This window comes from Tachyglossus aculeatus, chromosome 19 (assembly GCF_015852505.1).
Source record: "Tachyglossus aculeatus isolate mTacAcu1 chromosome 19, mTacAcu1.pri, whole genome shotgun sequence".
NCBI classification, from domain to species: Eukaryota; Metazoa; Chordata; class Mammalia; order Monotremata; family Tachyglossidae; genus Tachyglossus; species Tachyglossus aculeatus.
Window position 1 is genome coordinate 15448757 of NC_052084.1, and position 17254 is coordinate 15466010.

The 17254-nt window shown below is 50.6% G+C and overlaps 1 protein-coding gene and 1 non-coding gene across 2 annotated transcripts; both read left to right on the top strand.

Annotated features, from left to right (window-relative positions):
- The first annotated feature begins 1087 nt into the window (after nucleotides 1-1087).
- On the top strand, nucleotides 1088-12666 carry LOC119940641 (MAD2L1 binding protein). Its single transcript, XM_038760860.1, has 7 exons — nucleotides 1088-1152; nucleotides 1299-1389; nucleotides 2589-2601; nucleotides 3422-3586; nucleotides 6903-7102; nucleotides 10024-10284; nucleotides 11788-12666. The coding sequence occupies exons 1-7, from the start codon at nucleotides 1088-1090 to the stop codon at nucleotides 12298-12300; spliced, it is 1308 nt and encodes a 435-aa protein (XP_038616788.1). The 3' UTR covers nucleotides 12301-12666.
- Nucleotides 11404-11492, top strand: TRNAY-GUA. Its single transcript is given in 2 exon segments — nucleotides 11404-11440; nucleotides 11457-11492. It is a non-coding gene; the product is annotated as a tRNA-Tyr (tRNA).
- Nucleotides 12667-17254: the final 4588 nt, after the last annotated feature.

Below are 17254 nucleotides of genomic sequence, written 5' to 3' on the forward strand. Positions count from 1 at the left end.
ACAGTGGGCTTACAGTCTAGAAGAATAATAATGATGGCATTGGTTAAGAACTTACTATGTACCAAGCACTGTTCTAAGCGCTGGGATAGATACAAGGTCATCAGGTTGTCCCACGTGGGGCTCACAGTCTTCACCCCCATTTTACAGATGAGGTAACTGAGGCACAGAGAAGTCAAGTGACTTGCCCAAAGTCACATAGCAGACGTGGCAGAGCCGGGGTTCGAACCCACTGAGCCACGCTGCTTCTCTACTCGTTCAATCCTATTTATTGAGCGCCCAGCACTGGACTCACCACTGTTCCTTCATTCAGGCGTAATCCCGCCCCTGCCCCTTGTCAGCTGTGTGACTTTGGGCGAGTCACTTCACTTCTCTGGGCCTCAGTTCCCTCAATCGGCAAAATGGGGATAATAATAATGATGGCATTTATTAAGAGCTTACTATTCATTCATTCAATCGTATTTATTGAGCGCTTACTGTGTGCAGAGCACTGTACTAAGCGCTTGAGAAGTCCAAGTTGGCAACATATAGAAGCCTGTAGAAGCAGCATGGCTCAATGGAAAGAGCCCGGGCTTTGGGGTCAGAGTTCACGGGTTCAAATCCCAGCTCCGCCAATTGTCAGCTGTGTGACTTCGGGCAAGTCCCTTCACTTCTTTGGGCCTCAGTTCCCTCATCTGTAAAATGGGGATTAAGACTGTGAGCCCCCTGTGGGACAACCAGATCACCTTGTAACCTCCCCAGCGCTTAGAACAGTGCTTGGCACATAGTAAGCGCTTAATAAATGCCGTCATTATTATTATTATATAGAGACGGTCCCTACCCAACGGCGGGATCTCGGCCCCAGGGGGTCGTGGCCATCCCCTACAGGGATGCCCGTGGGGAACAAGGGCCTCTCTTGAATCTAGCGCTTAGAACAGTGCTTTGCACATGGTAAGCGCTCAACAAATACCATCGTTATTATTATAACGATGGATCCAGACATCCCGCGATTGATGATGATGATGATGATGATGATCCTGCAGCGCAAACCCCAACGAGGCCCAGCCCCGGGAACCAAGGCTCCTGGGATCCAACCGCCGGGCCCTCGGACATGCTCATCCCGGATGGCCCGGAATACTGCCCGCCGCCCCTTGGCAACTATTCCAAGCCGGGCCTGTGGGCCTTTTAGGCCGCGTGTCCTTGGAGTGAGTCAGGAGCCGGAATGAGGGCGGGCGGGGGCCCTAATTATGATGGCTATTGTGAGGACGATGTCACTCCTGCTGCCTCATTATCCACCCAGGGCACGATCGGCTGGTTTTCAGACGCCGGAGGCACCGAGGCCAAGCGACACGAGCCACCAGGCCCATAAACCTCACCAGGGCTAACGAAGACTGCCAGCCCCAGCAGCCGCAGGTAGTTTATTCACCCATTCTTGGGTTTGGAAACGAAGCCAATGAGGCCGGCCTCTGAGGTTTGTTTTCAAAGGCCGGGCGGAGCCGAGACCCCGGTTGCATCGGTAATAGTAATGATGGTATTTGTTAAGCGCTTACTATGCGCCAGGCACTGTTCTGAGCGCTGGGATAGATACAGGGTGATCAGGTTGTCCCACTTGGGGCTCACGGTCTTGACCCCCATTTTCCAGATGAGGTCACTGAGGCACAGAGAAGTGACTCGCCCCAAGTCACACAGCTGACAAGTGGCGGAGGCGGGATTAGAACCTCCTTCCTCTCCCCCTCCTCCCCCTCTCCATCCCCCCCGCCTTACCTCCTTCCCCTCCCCACAGCACCTGTATATATGTTTGTATGTATTTATTACTCTAATATATACATAATATATAAAATAAAGTTTGTATGTATTTATTACTCTATTTTATTTGTACATATTTATTCTATTTATTTTATTTTGTTAATATGTTTTGTTTTGTTCATTCATTCATTCAATCGTATTGAGCGCTTACTGTGTGCAGAGCACTGTACTAAGCGCTTGGGAAGTCCAAGTTTGCAACATATAGATTTGGTTCCTACCCAACAGCGGGCTCACAGTCTAGAAGGGGGAGACAGGCAACAAAACAAAACATATTAACAAAATAAAATAAATAGAATAAATATGTACAAGTAAAATAGAGTAATAAATCTGTACAAACATATATACATATATACAGGTGCAGTGTGTGGGAAGGGGAAGGAGGTAAGGCGGGGGGATTCATTCATTCATTCAATCGTATTTATTGAGCACTTACTGTGTGCAGAGCACTGCTTTTGTTCTCTGTCCCCCCCTTCTAGACTGTGAGCCCACTGTTGGGTAGAGACCGTCTCTAGATGTTGCCGACTTGGACTTCCCAAGCACTTAGTCCAGTGCTCTGCACACAGTAAGCGCTCAATAAGTACGATTGAATGACTGACTGAATGAATGACTAGAACCCACGACCTCTGACTCCCAAACCCGGGCTCTTTCCACTGAGCCACGCTGCCTCTCTTAAGGCAGGGCGGTCCGCTGGAGGGAAGAGACCAAAAATAGAAAGAAAGAGAAGTTTGGCACCGTGTCAGTCCTGCCCTTTTTTCTTTTTTTTTTTTTTTTTGGCTCCCTATTACAGGTTTGTATTTTCCCTTCAGGCCTGCACCGAAGGTAAGCACACCACTTGAGGGGGGCCGATCTAGTACATATCTATTCTATTTATTTTATTTTGTTAGTATGTTTGGTTTCGTTCTCTGTCTCCCCCTTTTAGACTGTGAGCCCACTGTTGGGTAGGGACTGTCTCTAGATGTTGCCATCTTGTACTTCCCAAGCGCTCAGTACAGCGCTCTGCACACAGTAAGCGCTCAATAAATACGATTGATTGATTGATTGATAGTAGCTAATGCGTCGATTTAAGAGTCGGGACGCCTGGGTTCTATTCCCAGCTCGGCAGTTGACTCACTTCGGCCCCGAGTCAGGGCCAATCACTTTACCCCCAACTCTATTTATTTATTTATTTAATTTATTTGTCCATATCTATTCTATTTATTTTATTTTGTTAGTATCTTTGGTTTTGTTCTCTGTCTCCCCCTTTTAGACTGTGAGCCCACTGTTGGGTAGGGACTGTCTCTAGATGTTGCCAATTTGTACTTCCCAAGCACTTAGTACGGTGCCCTGCACATAGTAAGCGCTCAATAAATACGATTGATGATGATGATGATGATGATGATGGGCACCGTGTGTGACTTCGGGCAAGTCACTTAACTTCTCTGGGCCTCAGTTCCCCCATCTGTAAAATGGGAATTGAGACTGTGAGCACCCTGGGGGACAACCTGATCACCTTGTTACCTCCCCGGCGCTTAGAACGGTGCTTTACAAATGCCGTCACTATCGTTATTATTTTTATTCGGCCACCACTCCGCATCCACGTTTGTATCCCCCATTGGGCGATGACAGCTTACCTCGGGCTCGCCTCTCTGGGGTTCTGAAGGAGCCTGGGAGGCCATAGCTGAAGTCGGGCTCCGGACGAAGACTCTGGGCCGTTACATCGATCGGCCTTTTGGCCCCAACCCGGGGCGAGATAGCCGTCCAAGATTTGCAAAGCCAAAAAAAAAAGAAACGCTGGACATTAAGAGTTTCAGCATCAACAGCTCATGTGGGAAGGGCTCTCAGGGCCGTGGCAGGTGTACTTCTTAAGGGCGTCCAAACAAGGCCCCTGCTCCCCCAAACCAGCCCACCCCCAAGTGTGCACTGGCCTGATAACGGCCTCACAGCTGCCCTGTCCCGATAACATTACTCATTCCATCCTCCAACCCGGCACACCGCTCTCCGACGTGCACCACTCTTCCCTGCTCCCTGTGGGATTATTGCCCAGTGGGAATGCGGATTAAAACTACTCCAACTGCCCCCAGAGACCCTGATCGGGTTAGGTCCCTGAAGAGATGCCAGTATTCATTCATTCAGTCGTATTTATTGAGCGCTTACTGTGTGCAAAGCACTGTACTGAGCGCTTGGGAGAGTCCAATATAGCAGCAGGCACATTCCCTGCCCATAATAATAATAATGGTATTTGTTAAGTGCTTACTATGTGCAAAGCACTGTTCTAAGCGCTGGGGAAGATCCAAGGTGATCAGGTTGTCCCACGTGGGGCTCACAGTCTTAGTCCCCATTTTACAGATGAGGGAACTGAGGCCCAGAGAAGTGAAGTGACTTGCCCAAAGTCACACAGCTAAGTGGCAGAGCTGGGATTCGAACCCATGACCTCTGGCTCCAAAGCCCATGATCTTTCCACTAAGCCGCAGCTGCTTCTCATAATGAACTCACAGTGTGAGTGGGCAGCCCCAAGGGGTGAGGTCAGGTGCCAGGGGTGGAATCCGGGCAAGGAAAGTGAAGATAAGAAATTGAGAAGCAGTCTCTATATGTTGCCAACTTGTCCTTCCCAAGCGCTTAGTACAGCGCTCTGCACACAGTAAGCGCTCAATAAATACGACTGATTGATTGGATAGAGTATGGGCCTGGGTTCGAATTCCGGTTCCTCCACTTGTCTGCCGGTTGATCTTGGGCACTTCACTTCTCTGTGCCTCAGTTCCCTTATCTGTAAAACGGGGATTTAAGACTTTGAGCCCTGTGTCGGGCACGGTTGTGTCCAAGCTGATCGTTTTGTATCTACCCCAGTGCTTAGCACAGTGCCAGGCACACAGTAAGCACTTAACAAATACCATAAAAACAGATAGGTTTCAACCAATCATTGGTATTTATCAAGAGCTTATACATTCTGCGTAGTGCTGTGTCGGGCGCTTGGAAGAAGACAGCATTCATTCAATCATATTTATTGAGCGCTTACTATGTGTAGAGCACTGCACTAAGCGCTTGGAAAGTACAATTCAGCAACAGAGACAATCCCTACCCAACAGTGGGCTCACAGTCTAGATGGTGGGAGACAGACAACAAAGCAAAATGGTCACAAGTAAACATCCATCAATAGCATCAATATGAATAAATAGAATTATAGAAATATACATACCATTAATAAAAGAAATAGAATAATAAATATGTACATACGTACACAAGTGCTTTGGGGCAGGGAGGGGGGTAGAGCAGAGGGAGAGAGTCGGGGCGTTGGGAAGGGGAGGAGGAGCAGAGGACAAGGAGAGGCCTAATCTGGGAAGGCCTCCCGGATGTGAGCTTTCAGTAGGGTATTATTATTATTATTGGTATTTGTTTTTTTAATGGTATTTATTAAGCGCTTACTATGTGCCAAGCACTGCTGTAAGCGCTGGGGAAGATACAAGGTAATCAGGTTGTCCCACGTGGGGCTCACAGTCTTCATCCCCATTTTCCAGATGAGGAAACTGAGGCACAGGGTAAGTTTCAGATTTAAAGAAGGAGTTTTAGTACAGAGGCCTAGGAACCGAAGGCCAATAAGGGGACAGGAAGTGTGAGCCCCCTGAGGAGGGGGTGAGTGATGGGTGTGTGAACAATTTTCACGTATTCATTCATTAATCGTGTTTATTGAGTGCTTACTGTGTGCAGAGCACTGTACTAAGCGCTTGGAAAGTACAATTCAGCAACAGGGACAATCCCAGCTCACAACAGGCTCACAGTCTAGGAGGAGGAAGACGGGCATCGAAACAAATAAACAGGCAGGGCGGATGGCTCAGCGTCACCAGCGCTGAGAACAGTGCTTGGCACATAGTAAGCGCTTAACAAATGCCATCATCGTCATCACTGTCGTCGTTGTGGGCAGCGAACGTGTCTGCCAACTCTTCTAGCCTGTGAGCCTGTTGTTGGGTAAGGAGTGTCTCTATCTGTTGCCCAGTTGGCCTTTCCAAGCGCTTAGTCCAGTGCTCTGCACATGGTAATTGCTCAATATTCCCTCATTCTATTTAATAATAATTTTAGTATTTGTTAAGCAGTATGTGCCAAGCACTGTCCTAAGTACTGGGGGAGATACAAGGTAATCAGGTTGTAATCAGTAATCAGTCTTCATCCCCATTTTCCAGATGAGGGAACTGAGGCCTAGAGAAGTCAAGCGATTTGCCCAAGGTCACACAGCAGACAAGTGGTGCGTATAGCTTTGATTCTACTTGTTCTATTTTGACATCCGTCTACATGTTTTGTTTCTTAGTCTGCCCCTTTTATTCATTCATTTCATTCATTCATTCATTCAGTCGTATTTATTGAGCGCTTCCTGTGTGCAGCGCACTGGACTAAGCGCTTGGGAAGTCCAAGTTGGCAGCAAATAGAGACGGTCCCTACCCAACAGTGGGCTCACAGTCTAGAAGGGGGAGACAGAGAACAAAACAAAACATATTAACAAAATAAAATAAATAGAATATGTACAAGCAAAATAAATAGAGTAATAAATCCATACAAACACATATACATGTATACAGGTGCTTTGGGGAAGAAAAGGAGGTAAGACAGGGAGGTAGACTGTGACTGTGAGCCCGCCGTCGGGTAGGGACCGTCTCTATCTGTTGCCAACTTGGACTTCCCAAGCGCTTAGTCCAGTGCTCTGCACACAGTAAGCGCTCAATAAATCCATTCATTCAATCGTATTTATTGAGCGCTTACTGTGTGCAGAGCACTGTACTAAGCGCTTGGGAAGTACAGATTGGCAACATCTAGAGACAGTCCCTACCCAACAGTGGGCTCCCAGTCTAAAAGGGGGAGCTGTACTGAGCGCTTGGACATATTTACTCTGACTGTCTCTATATGTTGCCAACTTGGACTTCCCAAGAGCTCAGTACAGTGCTCTGCACACAGTAAGCGCTCAATAAATACGACTGATGGATTGATTGTTGGGTAGGGACCGTCGCTATGGGTTGCCAACTTGGACGCTTAGCCCAGTGCTCTGCACACAGTGAGCGCTCACTAAATACCACTGAATGAATGAATTTATTTATTTATAAATTATGCAGTCATTGAATGAAAGAATGTTGTCGTGTACCCCCCCCCCCTCCACCAAGCGTTTAGCACAGGACTGGGCCCTCAGTCGACGCCCCTCAAGCCCCAAGGCCTGGCTGAGGCGGGGCTGCCCCGCACAAAGATGGCGGCCCGACCGGAAGCGGAAGTGGTGATTTCCCATGCTGCCCCGCGGGGAGGCCCATTCGAAGAAGAAGGCGGCGGGACGAAGGGGCCGCCATGGAGGAGCTGGGCCTGCAGCACGGTGATTGCCCCCCTGAGGACCCCCACCCCTCTTCCCTCCCCCCTTTCATTCAGTCCCACCAGCACTGTATCATCATCATCATCATCAATCGTATTTATTGAGCGCTTACTATAATAATAATCATAATTATGGCATTTATTAAGCGCTTACTACGTGCAGAGCACTGTTCTAAGCGCTGGGGGGGGGATACAAGGTGATCAAGTTGTCCCACATGGGGCTCACAGTCTTTATCCCCATTTTACAGATGAGGGAACTGAGGCCCAGAGAAGTCAAGTGACTTGCCCAAGGTCACACAGCAGACACAAGGCGGAGCCGGGATTCGAACCCGTGACCTCTGACTCCAAAGCCCGGGCTCTTGCCACTGAGCCACCATTACTATGTGCAGAGCACTGGGCTAAGCGCTTGGGAAGTCCAAGTTGGCAACATTTGGAGACAGCCCCTACCCAACAGTGGGCTCACAGTCCAAAAGGGGGAACTGTACTGAGCGCTTGGACATATTTACTCTTCTTTTTTTATGGCATTTGTTAAGCGCTTACTATGTGCAAAGCACTGTTCTAAGCGCTGGGGGGGGGGGATACAATGTGATCAAGTTGTCCCACGGGGGGCTCACAGTCTTAATCCCCATTTTTACAGATGAGGGAACTGAGGTTCAGAGAAGTGAAGTGATTTGCCCAAGGTCACACAGCAGACTTGTGGCGGAGCCGGGATTCGAACCCCTGGCCTCTGACTCCAAAGCCCGGGCTCTTTCCACTGAGCCACGCTGCTTCTCTTCTGTTTATTTTGTTAATAATAATCATGATAGCATCAGGTTGGCCCACATGGGGCTCCCAGCCTTCATCCCCGTTTGACAGATAAGGGACCTGAGGCACGGAGAATAATAATAATAATGGCATTTGTTAAGCACTTACTATGTGCCGAGCACCGTTCTAAGCGCTGGGGTGGGGGAGAGAAGGTGATCAGGTTCTCCCCCTCATCCCCCTCTCCATCCCCCCCGTCTTACCTCCTTCCCTTCCCCACAGCACCTGTATATATGTATATATGTTTGTGCATAGTTATTACTCTATTTATTTTACTTGTACATATCTATTCTATTTATTTTATTCTGTTAATATGTTTGGTTTTGTTCCCTCTGCCCATCCACCAAGCTAGCTGTCTTCCTCCCTTCAAGGCCCTACTGAGAGCTCACCTCCTCCAGGAGGCCTTCCCACACTGAGCCCCTTCCTTCCTCTCCCCCTCGCCCACTGTTGGGTAGGGACCGTCTCTGTATGTTGCCAACTTGGACTTCCCAAGCGCTTAGTCCAGTGCTCTGCACACAGTAAGCACTCAATAAATACGATTGAATGAATGAATGAATTTATGAAGTGCTTACTCTGTGCAAAGCACTGTTCTAAACACCGGGGAGGTTACAAGGTGATCAGGTTGTCCCACAGGGGGCTCACAGTCTTTATCCCTATTTGACAGCCCGTCTCTATATGTTGCCAACTTGTACTTCCCAAGCGCTTAGTCCAGTGCTCTGCACACAGGAAGCGCTCAATAAATACGATTGATTGATTGAATGAATGAATGAATTTATGAAGGGCTTACTCTGTGCAAAGCACTGTTCTAAGCGCTGGGGAGGTTACAAGGTGATCAGGTTGTCCCACGGGGGGCTTACAGTCTTTATCCCCATTTGACAGCCCGTCTCCATATTTTGCCAACTTGGCCTTCCCAAGTGCTTAGTATAGTGCTCTGCACACAGTAAGCGCTCAATAAATACGATTGAATGAATGGATGAATGACAGATGAGGTAACTGAGGCCCAGTGAAGTGACTTGCCCAAGGTCACCCAGCTAACAATTGGCAGAGCCAGGATCTGAACCCATGACCTCTGACTCCAAAGCCTGGGCTCTTTCCACTGAGCCACGCTGCTTCTCTTGCATTTCCTTCTCCTTGCATTTCTTTAATGGTATTTACTAAGCGCTTATTATATGCCAGGCGCAGTACTAAGCGCTTGGGTGGATATAAACCAGTCAGGTTGGAGACAGTCCCTGTCCCAGATGGGGCTCACAATATTAACCCCCATTTTACAGATGAGGGAACTGAGGCCCAGGGAAGCAAAGTGACTTGCCCGAGTTCAGCCAGCAGACAAGTGGCGGGGTCGGGATTGGAACCCAGATCCTTCTGGTTCCCAGGCCGGTGCTCTATCCACTAGGCCACCCCCCCCCCTCTCCCAAGGATGATTTGGTGTTGGGTGGGGGAGAAGAGGCTGGACACTCTCCTCCTAGAGCTCGGGGAAGGATTCATTCATTCTCATTACGCTTCTCATTATGAGAAGCAGCATGGCTCAGTGGAAAGAGCCCAGGCTTTGGAGTCAGAGGTCATGGGTTCGAATCCCGGCTTTGCCATATGTCTGCTGTGTGACCTTGGGCAAGTCACTTCACTTCTCTAACTCTCAGTTACCTCATCTGTAAAATGGGGATTAAGACTGTGAGCCCCATGTGGGACAACCTGATCACTTTGTAGCCCCCCCAAGCGCTTAGAACAGTGCTTTGCACATAGTAAGCGCTTAACAAATGCCAACATTATTATTCATTCAATCGCATTTATTGAGCGGTTACCACGTGCAGGGATCTGGGGAGGACTGTGTGCCTCCCAACTCTGTTCTATCACACCCTCCCAAGCGCTTAGTACAGTACAGTGCTTCAAGACCGTGAGCCCGTTGGTGGGTAGGGACCGTCTCTATGTGTTGCCAACTTGGACTTCCCAAGCACTTAGTATAGTGCTCTGCACACAGTAGGCGCTCAATAAATACGATTGAATGAATGAATGCTGTGCACCCAGGAGGTGCTCAGTAAATACCATTGAGGAAGAATGGGTGCAGAACGTATCGGTGGCTGTAACGGCAAATGTGACCCCCCCCTTTCCTTCCTTCCCTCAGCCCCCCTGCGCGAGGAGGAGGAAGAGCTGCTCAGCTCTCCCGGGACGAAGCCTCCTCGGGCCCCCTCGGCCAAGGAGTCCGTGAGGACCGCCGAGCGCCCCAGCCCGGGGGATTCCATGGTGCCGGTGGTGTTCCCGGGCCCCGTCAGCCGGGAAGGCTGCTGCCGCTTTGTCTGCGAGCTCCTGAAGCATATCATGTACCAGCGGCAGCAGCTGCCCCTGCCCTACGAGCAGCTCGCCCTCTTTTACCGCAAGCCCCCTCCTCAGGTAAGACGCCGCCCGCGTCCCGGCACGGCCTCCTTCCACGGACGATTACTCTCCCCACCTTCAAAGCCTGATTGAAGGCACATCTCCTCCCAGAACCCTTTCAATCAACTGTATTGATTGAGTGCTTACTGTGGACAGAGTACTGTACTGAGCGCTTGGGAGAGTGCACTCAAACAGGCCTTCCCTAAGCCCCCATTTCATCTTCATTTCATCATCCTGAGAAGCAGCGCGGCCTAATGGGTAGAGCAGCGTGGCTCAGTGGAAAGAGCACGGGCTTTGGAGTCGGAGGGCATGGGTTCAAATCCCGGCTCCACCACATGTCTGCCGTGTGACCTTGGGCATGTCGCTTCACTTCTCTGGGCCTCAGTTCCCTCCTCTGTAAAATGGGGCTGAAGACTGTAAGCCCCATGTGGGACAATTTGATTACCTTGCATCTACCCCAGCGCTTAGAACATAGTAAGCGCTTAACAAATACCAATATTATTATTATTATTATCTTCTCCCACTCCCTTTTGTGTGGCCCTGGTTCGCTGCCTTTATTCACCCCTCCCTCAGCCCCACAGCACTTATGCCTAATTTATGTATATTAAATTAGGTATGCCTAATTTATGTATATTAAGTCCGTATGCCTAATTTATGTATATTAATGTCTGTCTCCCCCTCTAGACTGTAAGCTCTAGGGAACATCTACCAACTCTGTTGTATTTATATCGTGCTCTTCCACGCTCTTAGTACAGTGCTCTGCACACAGTAAGCGCCCAAGCAGCAGGGTCACCAGGCCGTAGCCGAGCGCGTGGGCTGGGGTGAAACGAGAGAAGCAGCGTGGTCTAGTGGATAGACCACAGGCCTTGAAGTCAGAAGGACGTGGGTTCTCATCCCAGCTCCCCGCTCGTACGCCGTGTGATTAGCTCGTATCTACCCCAGGGCTCAGTATGGTGCCTGGCACAGAGTAAGCGTTTAACACATACCATTAAAAATAAGAGGAAGGAGTCCCAGGGTGTGGTGGTCAACAGTTTAATATAAACCTCTACTAAGGGGTGCCCCCCTGGGATGATCGGGGGGGAGGGAGGAGATCTGCCTAGACGGTCTCCGAGGGAGACTGTTTTGGCTGTGGGATCGATTTCGATAGCTCAGCCGGTAGAGCGGAGGACTGTAGTGGTTTATACTTAGGCATCCTTAGGTCGCTGGTTCGATTCTGGCTCGAAGGAGTCCGATTTTTTTTCTCTAGACTGTGAGCCCACTGTTGGGTAGGGACCGTCTCTATATGTTGCCAACTTGGACTTCCCAAGCGCTTAGTCCGGTGCTCTGCGCACAGTAAGCGCTCGATAAATACGATTGATTATGATGATGATAAATACGATTGAATGAATGATTTGACGGGGAGAAAGCAGGGACAGGTAGCTATTGCAGGAAAACAAGCGGGAGGGGCGGGGGGGTGGGCGTCATCCGTCCGCCCTCCCCCCCCCCGGCCCTTCAGAGACAGGTCTGGCTGCTTCCCCGCAGGCGGAAGATGTGGCGCGGCGGAAAGCCCGGGCCGCCACAGAGCCGAGCAGCAGGAAGTGCCAGCAGGCCCTGGCCGAACTGGAGGGACTCATGAGCCACCTGGAGAGGTTCTTTTCCCGGACGCCGGTGCCCCGGGTGCTCATCCTGCTGGGGGGCAGCGCCCTGAATCCCAAGGAGTTCTACGAGCTGGACCTGGCCCGGCTGAGCTGGGGCGGCCGGGAGGGCAGCCTGAGCACCCCGGCCTGCCTGCGCCGCCTCTTCCGGGCCCTCTTCCTGGCCGACGCCTTCAGCGAGCTGCAGGCCGCGCCCGCCATGAGCACCGTCGTCATGGCCCAGGGGCACCGAGAGTGCGGGGAGGATTGGCTCTGCCCCAAGCTCAACTACCGCGTGCCCACCCGGGGCCACAAGCTGACTCTGACGCTGTCCTCCGAGGGGGCGGCCGGCCCAGACCGGGCCTGGGACGACTACGTCTGGTTTCAGGCCCCCGTGACGCTGAGGGGCTTCCGGGAGTGAGGGGCTCCCGACGTCGGGTCCTCGGCCTCCTCCGGCCCTTCCTCGGGAATCTCAACCACCGAGCGGCCTTCCCTCCCTCTCGGAGTTCCTCCGGATAGCGAGAGCCACGTGACCGAAGGCCGTTCTCGCGTCTCCTTCGCGGCCTCGGTTTCTCCAGGTGGGACACAGGGTGGCCCGCCCGGATGAGGTTGGCCTCGCCCGCCTCTGCTAGGTGGGGACGGATTTCCCGTCTCCGTCACCTCGGTCCCGGACGCTTGCTCCCCGCCGATGAAATGGGCGTCTGGACGCGGGTCGGACTGTGTGAGCGTGTTTGGCGTAATAACGAAAATGAGTGTATTAAATTGCCCCGGAAACTGCTGTAATCCGCTGCCCTGAAAGGTTCCTGTCGGTTTCGAGGCGGCAGAAGTCACGAGGGGGGGAACTGCAGGGAGAGGGTAGTTTGGCAAAAGCTGGGATGGATCCGATTTGGGGCGATGGGCGTATTTTTCCTTCCCACAGAAATCCAGGATACACGGCTAGAGCCTTTCTGGGTCCAGGCCCGCCCCGGAGTCCTGAATCTGGACTCGGGTAGCTACCTCCAGGTTTGTGGTTTCAAAGTTGACGTGGAATTGGGACTTATTTGTGGAGAAATGAAATCGCCAAGCCTTTGATATTTGGACCCTGGCTGTTCCTCTGTCAGCCCAGCGGGGTTTTTTATGATATTTCTTAAACACTTTGCGCCAGGCATGTACTAATCTCTGGGGTAAATACAAGCTAATCAGGTTGGACACGGTCCCTGTCCCACATGGGCACACAGTCTTAATCCCCATTCTACAAATGAGGGAACTGAGGCACAGAGAATCAATCAATCAATTGTATTTATTGAGCGCTTACTATGTGCAGAGAAATTAAGTGACTTACCTAAGGTCACTCAACAGGCAAGTGGTGGGGCCAGGATTAGAACCCAGGTCCTTCTGACTGCAGGCCCGGGCTCTATCTAGCAGGCCACACTGCTTCTCAGAGTTAGTTGTATTTATTGAGCGTATACTGTGTGCAGAGCACTGTCCCAAGTGCTTGGGAGAATACAACATAATAATATAAGAGACTCATTCCCTGCCCACAATGAGCTTAGAGTCTAGACCCACCCCCAGGGAGATGCAGACTCGGGGCCCAGGGGGTGTTTGGATGACCCGACTTCTGGGTGGGAGAGAAAGAGGAGAGCAAGGGGAAACAGGAAAATTTCAGTTGTATTTATTGTGCGCTTACTGAGTGCGGAGCAGTGTACTAAACGCTTGGAAGCGTACAAAATAACAGAGTTGGTAGGGTTCCAAGGCTGTTTATACTAGGGAGGGTGTGACAAGATACCAGACATGAGTGGTTTGAGCCTCTGAGTCAGCCTTCTGGGTAACAGATATGGGCTTACTCTGCTTACCGTGACTTGGTTTTCTCTCCTATCTCGTTCTCACTGCTGCAGAGAGAACAGTGTCTCCCAAGTTGTCCCCCCACCCCCCCCCGGGAAAGCCAGCCCGGAGAGGGAAAAGACAGCAGAGGGTTTGGATTCCCAGGGCTTGGTGATTGGGATCATCAAAGCACCCGCCCTCCCGCTTTTTTCCCCGACTCTTCATCGCTGGTCCATGAGCAGCAGCGTGGCCTGGTGGAAAGAACACGGGCCTGGGAATCAGAGGACCTGGGTTCCAATCCTGGCTCCGCCGCTCCTCCGCTGGGTGAGGCACTTAACCCTGTGCCTCGGCTTCCTCATCTGTAAAACGGGGATTCATATGCCTGTTCTCCCTCCTTAGACTGTGACCCTCATATGGGACAGGGACTGCGTCTGACCCGGTTAACTTATATCTACCCCAGGGCTGAGAACAGTGGTGGACGCATAGTGAGCGCTTAGCAAGTACAGTAATAATAATAATTTGGGCAGGGGTACGCTCCTCTTAGCTGTAAAGTGGTCCTCTGTTTTATGGTTTCTCGAATCTCTCAAGTGCTCGGAGATTTTTCCCTTTTTCGGGGGAGATTCCTACAGCGGACAGACCAGCTGGGGAGCGGGGCATTAATTGGAAGAGGTAACTTTCCTTGAGCCGAAGCTTCACGAAGATCAAGGCACCAAGAGGCCCCGTATGTGGTATCGGCCAGCGAGGAACCATCCTTACTTGTGTGGAGCGGTGAATGGATTGTGCACTGAACGTTTTTAGATCTTATCCGGCAAGCGTGGTGGCGGTTTTCCCCGTCAATTGGGTCAGCTTTGAAAATGAAAGCCTAAAAGCAGCGTGAGCCCGGGCCTGGGAATCAGAAAGACCTGGATTCTCATCCCAGCTCCATCACCAGGCTGCCGCCGTGACCTTGGACAAGTCACTTCGCTCCTCCGGGCCTCAGATACTTCATCGGTATAACGGGGATTGAGACTGTGAGCCCCGTGTGGGACGGGGACTGTGTCTAACCCAATTATCTTGTATCTACTCCAGAGCTTCGAAAAGTGCTCGGCACATAGTGAGCGCTTAACAGATAGCATTTAAAAAGACAAACTGGGAGAGCTTGTTTGGCCAGCTGGCTCCCCGTGCTGCCCATCCCGTTCCCGGGGAGCCGGGTGAGAATTTGGGGGTTCTTGGTGTGATGTGCCTCTTGGCTGCCCATCCCACCCGTCCGGGGTCGGGGCGAATCTGTGCCACCCCAACTGCCTGACTGGATCCTCCCCTCTCACACTTCACACAGAGAAGCAGCGTGGCTCAGTGGAAAGAGCCCGGGCTTGGGAGTCAGAGGTCATGGGTTCTAATCCCGGCTCCGCCAACTGTCAGCTGGGTGACTTTGGGCAAGTCACTTCACTTCTCTGGGCTTGTTACCTCATCTGTAAAATGGGGATTAAGACTGTGAGCCCCACGTGGGACAACCTGATCACCTTATATCCCCCCAGCGCTTAGAACAGCGCTTTGCACGTAGTAAGCACGTAACAAATGCCATCATTATTATTACTATTATTCATCTCACCCTGGAGCCTGGGCTCTGGAGAGGCGGGATGGACCAAGGTGCCCGGATTGGGGGCTGATGAAATTGTTCATTTAAAAAGAGCTGGTGGTTATCCCGGCTCCGCCAATCGTCAGCTGGGTGACTTGGGGCAAGTCACTTCACTTCTCTGGGCTTGTTACCTCCTGTAGAATGGGGATTAAGACTGTGAGCCCCACGTGGGACAACCTGATCACCTTATATCCCCCCAGCGCTTAGAACAGCGCTTTTCACATAGTAAGCGCTTAACAAATGCCATTATTATTACTATTATTCATCTCACCCTGGGGCCTGGGCTCTGGAGAGGCGGGATGGACCAAGGTGCCCAGATAGGGGGCTGATGGAATTGTTCATTTAAAAAGGGCTGATGGTTAAGGCCGGGGTCCCAAAACGAAAGCCGACAGAGAGCGAAATTGTCCAGCCAGAGCAGAAGTCAGCACCGATTATTGCCTCGATTCTTTATTTCGGCTTTGAAGCTTGAATAAATCAGGCTTAAACGGTCTCCAGCTAGGCCGTATTCTTGCTCTCCCCTATCTACCCAGCCTCACAGGACAGGACTGGAAGCCCCCGGCGGAGAAGGTCGCGGTGAAAAACGGGTAGGCCGGAGAAAAAAGCTGAAAAGAATGGCCTTAAAAAAAACTGACCTACTAAAAATCCGGAGGCTGCCCCAAGTAAAGCATGTTCTACAGAACAAAGGGCCAGGTGACCAAACAGAAACTCTGCAGGATTAACCGGAAGAGTTAAAGTTCATCAGAGGGAGGAAGCAGTCTTTAAAAAAAAGGTCTTCTAGCAGGGAAGCCTAAAAAGAGCGACGGGACGAGGACAAATGGGAAATTAAATAGGCCAAAAGGGAGTTTGAAGAGGTGATTCAAGTGTTCCGAAAGCAGAAAGCTAGCTTGGCGTTCTTGGCATTGGCAGCCTTAAAGATGTACTCGATGAAACGAATTATTTCGTGCAGCGTTTACTGAAGAAGATATTAGAGAGATGGATAGTAGATGGAGATTGCCATCTAATTGGGATTTTTTTTTTTGAGCAAACAGGCCCAAGTACTGGTTCTAATTGTGGAGACCACACAACATGTTTTAGGTTAAAATTGACAAACTAGGGAGAATCCTTAGACCCAGATGGCGTCCACTCCGAAGCTCTGAAGGAGAAGGAACACAGAGGGGCCAGTTTTGAGCCTGCAGAACCCATTGTTGTGCCATCTCAGAACCAAGGCATGGGCAAACTGCTAATGTAACTCATTTATAAGAAGGGTAGCAGAGGGTGGTCTGGGGAATCTCGATTCTAGGCCAGGCAAATTGGTAGAATCTATAATTACGTTCAGGGTCATTAAGCTCTTAAGGGGACACAGTCTGTTGAGAGAAAGGTAAGGTGGTTTCTGTAAGGGGATGTACCTCACTGTTTTTCTGAACCCCTATAAAGGGGTAAATAAATATGGATAGGGGGGAACCAGTAGACAGCCCAAAAGGTTAGTTTTTTCTAAAGCTACTGTAGGGTTGGAGGGGAAACTATCATGGATGGAAGATGGGCTCAAAGGAAAGAAAAGAGAGGAGTGAATAGCCATTTCAGGGTGAAGTGTGGATAGGGGATCTGCTCAGAGAACTATGCTAGAATCCCGTTAGGTTTTAAGTGATCTGAATGAGCAGTGAAATCTCTTTAGTCTTCAAAATGCACTGCTGAAGGGGAGAGACTGGTAGTAAATCTCATCTTTTCAGCACTTAGTACAGTGCTTTGCACATAGTAAGCGCTTGATAAATGCCATCATTTTTATTATTTATTCAAGGCCCTAATGAGAGCTCACCTCCTCCAGGAGGCCTTCCCAGACTGAGCCCCTTCCTTCCTCTCTTCCTCGTCCCCCTCTCCATCCCCTCCATCTTACCTCCTTCCCTTCCCCACAGCACCTGTATATATGTATATATGTTGGTACATATTTATTACTCTATTTTACTTGTACATATCTATTCTATTT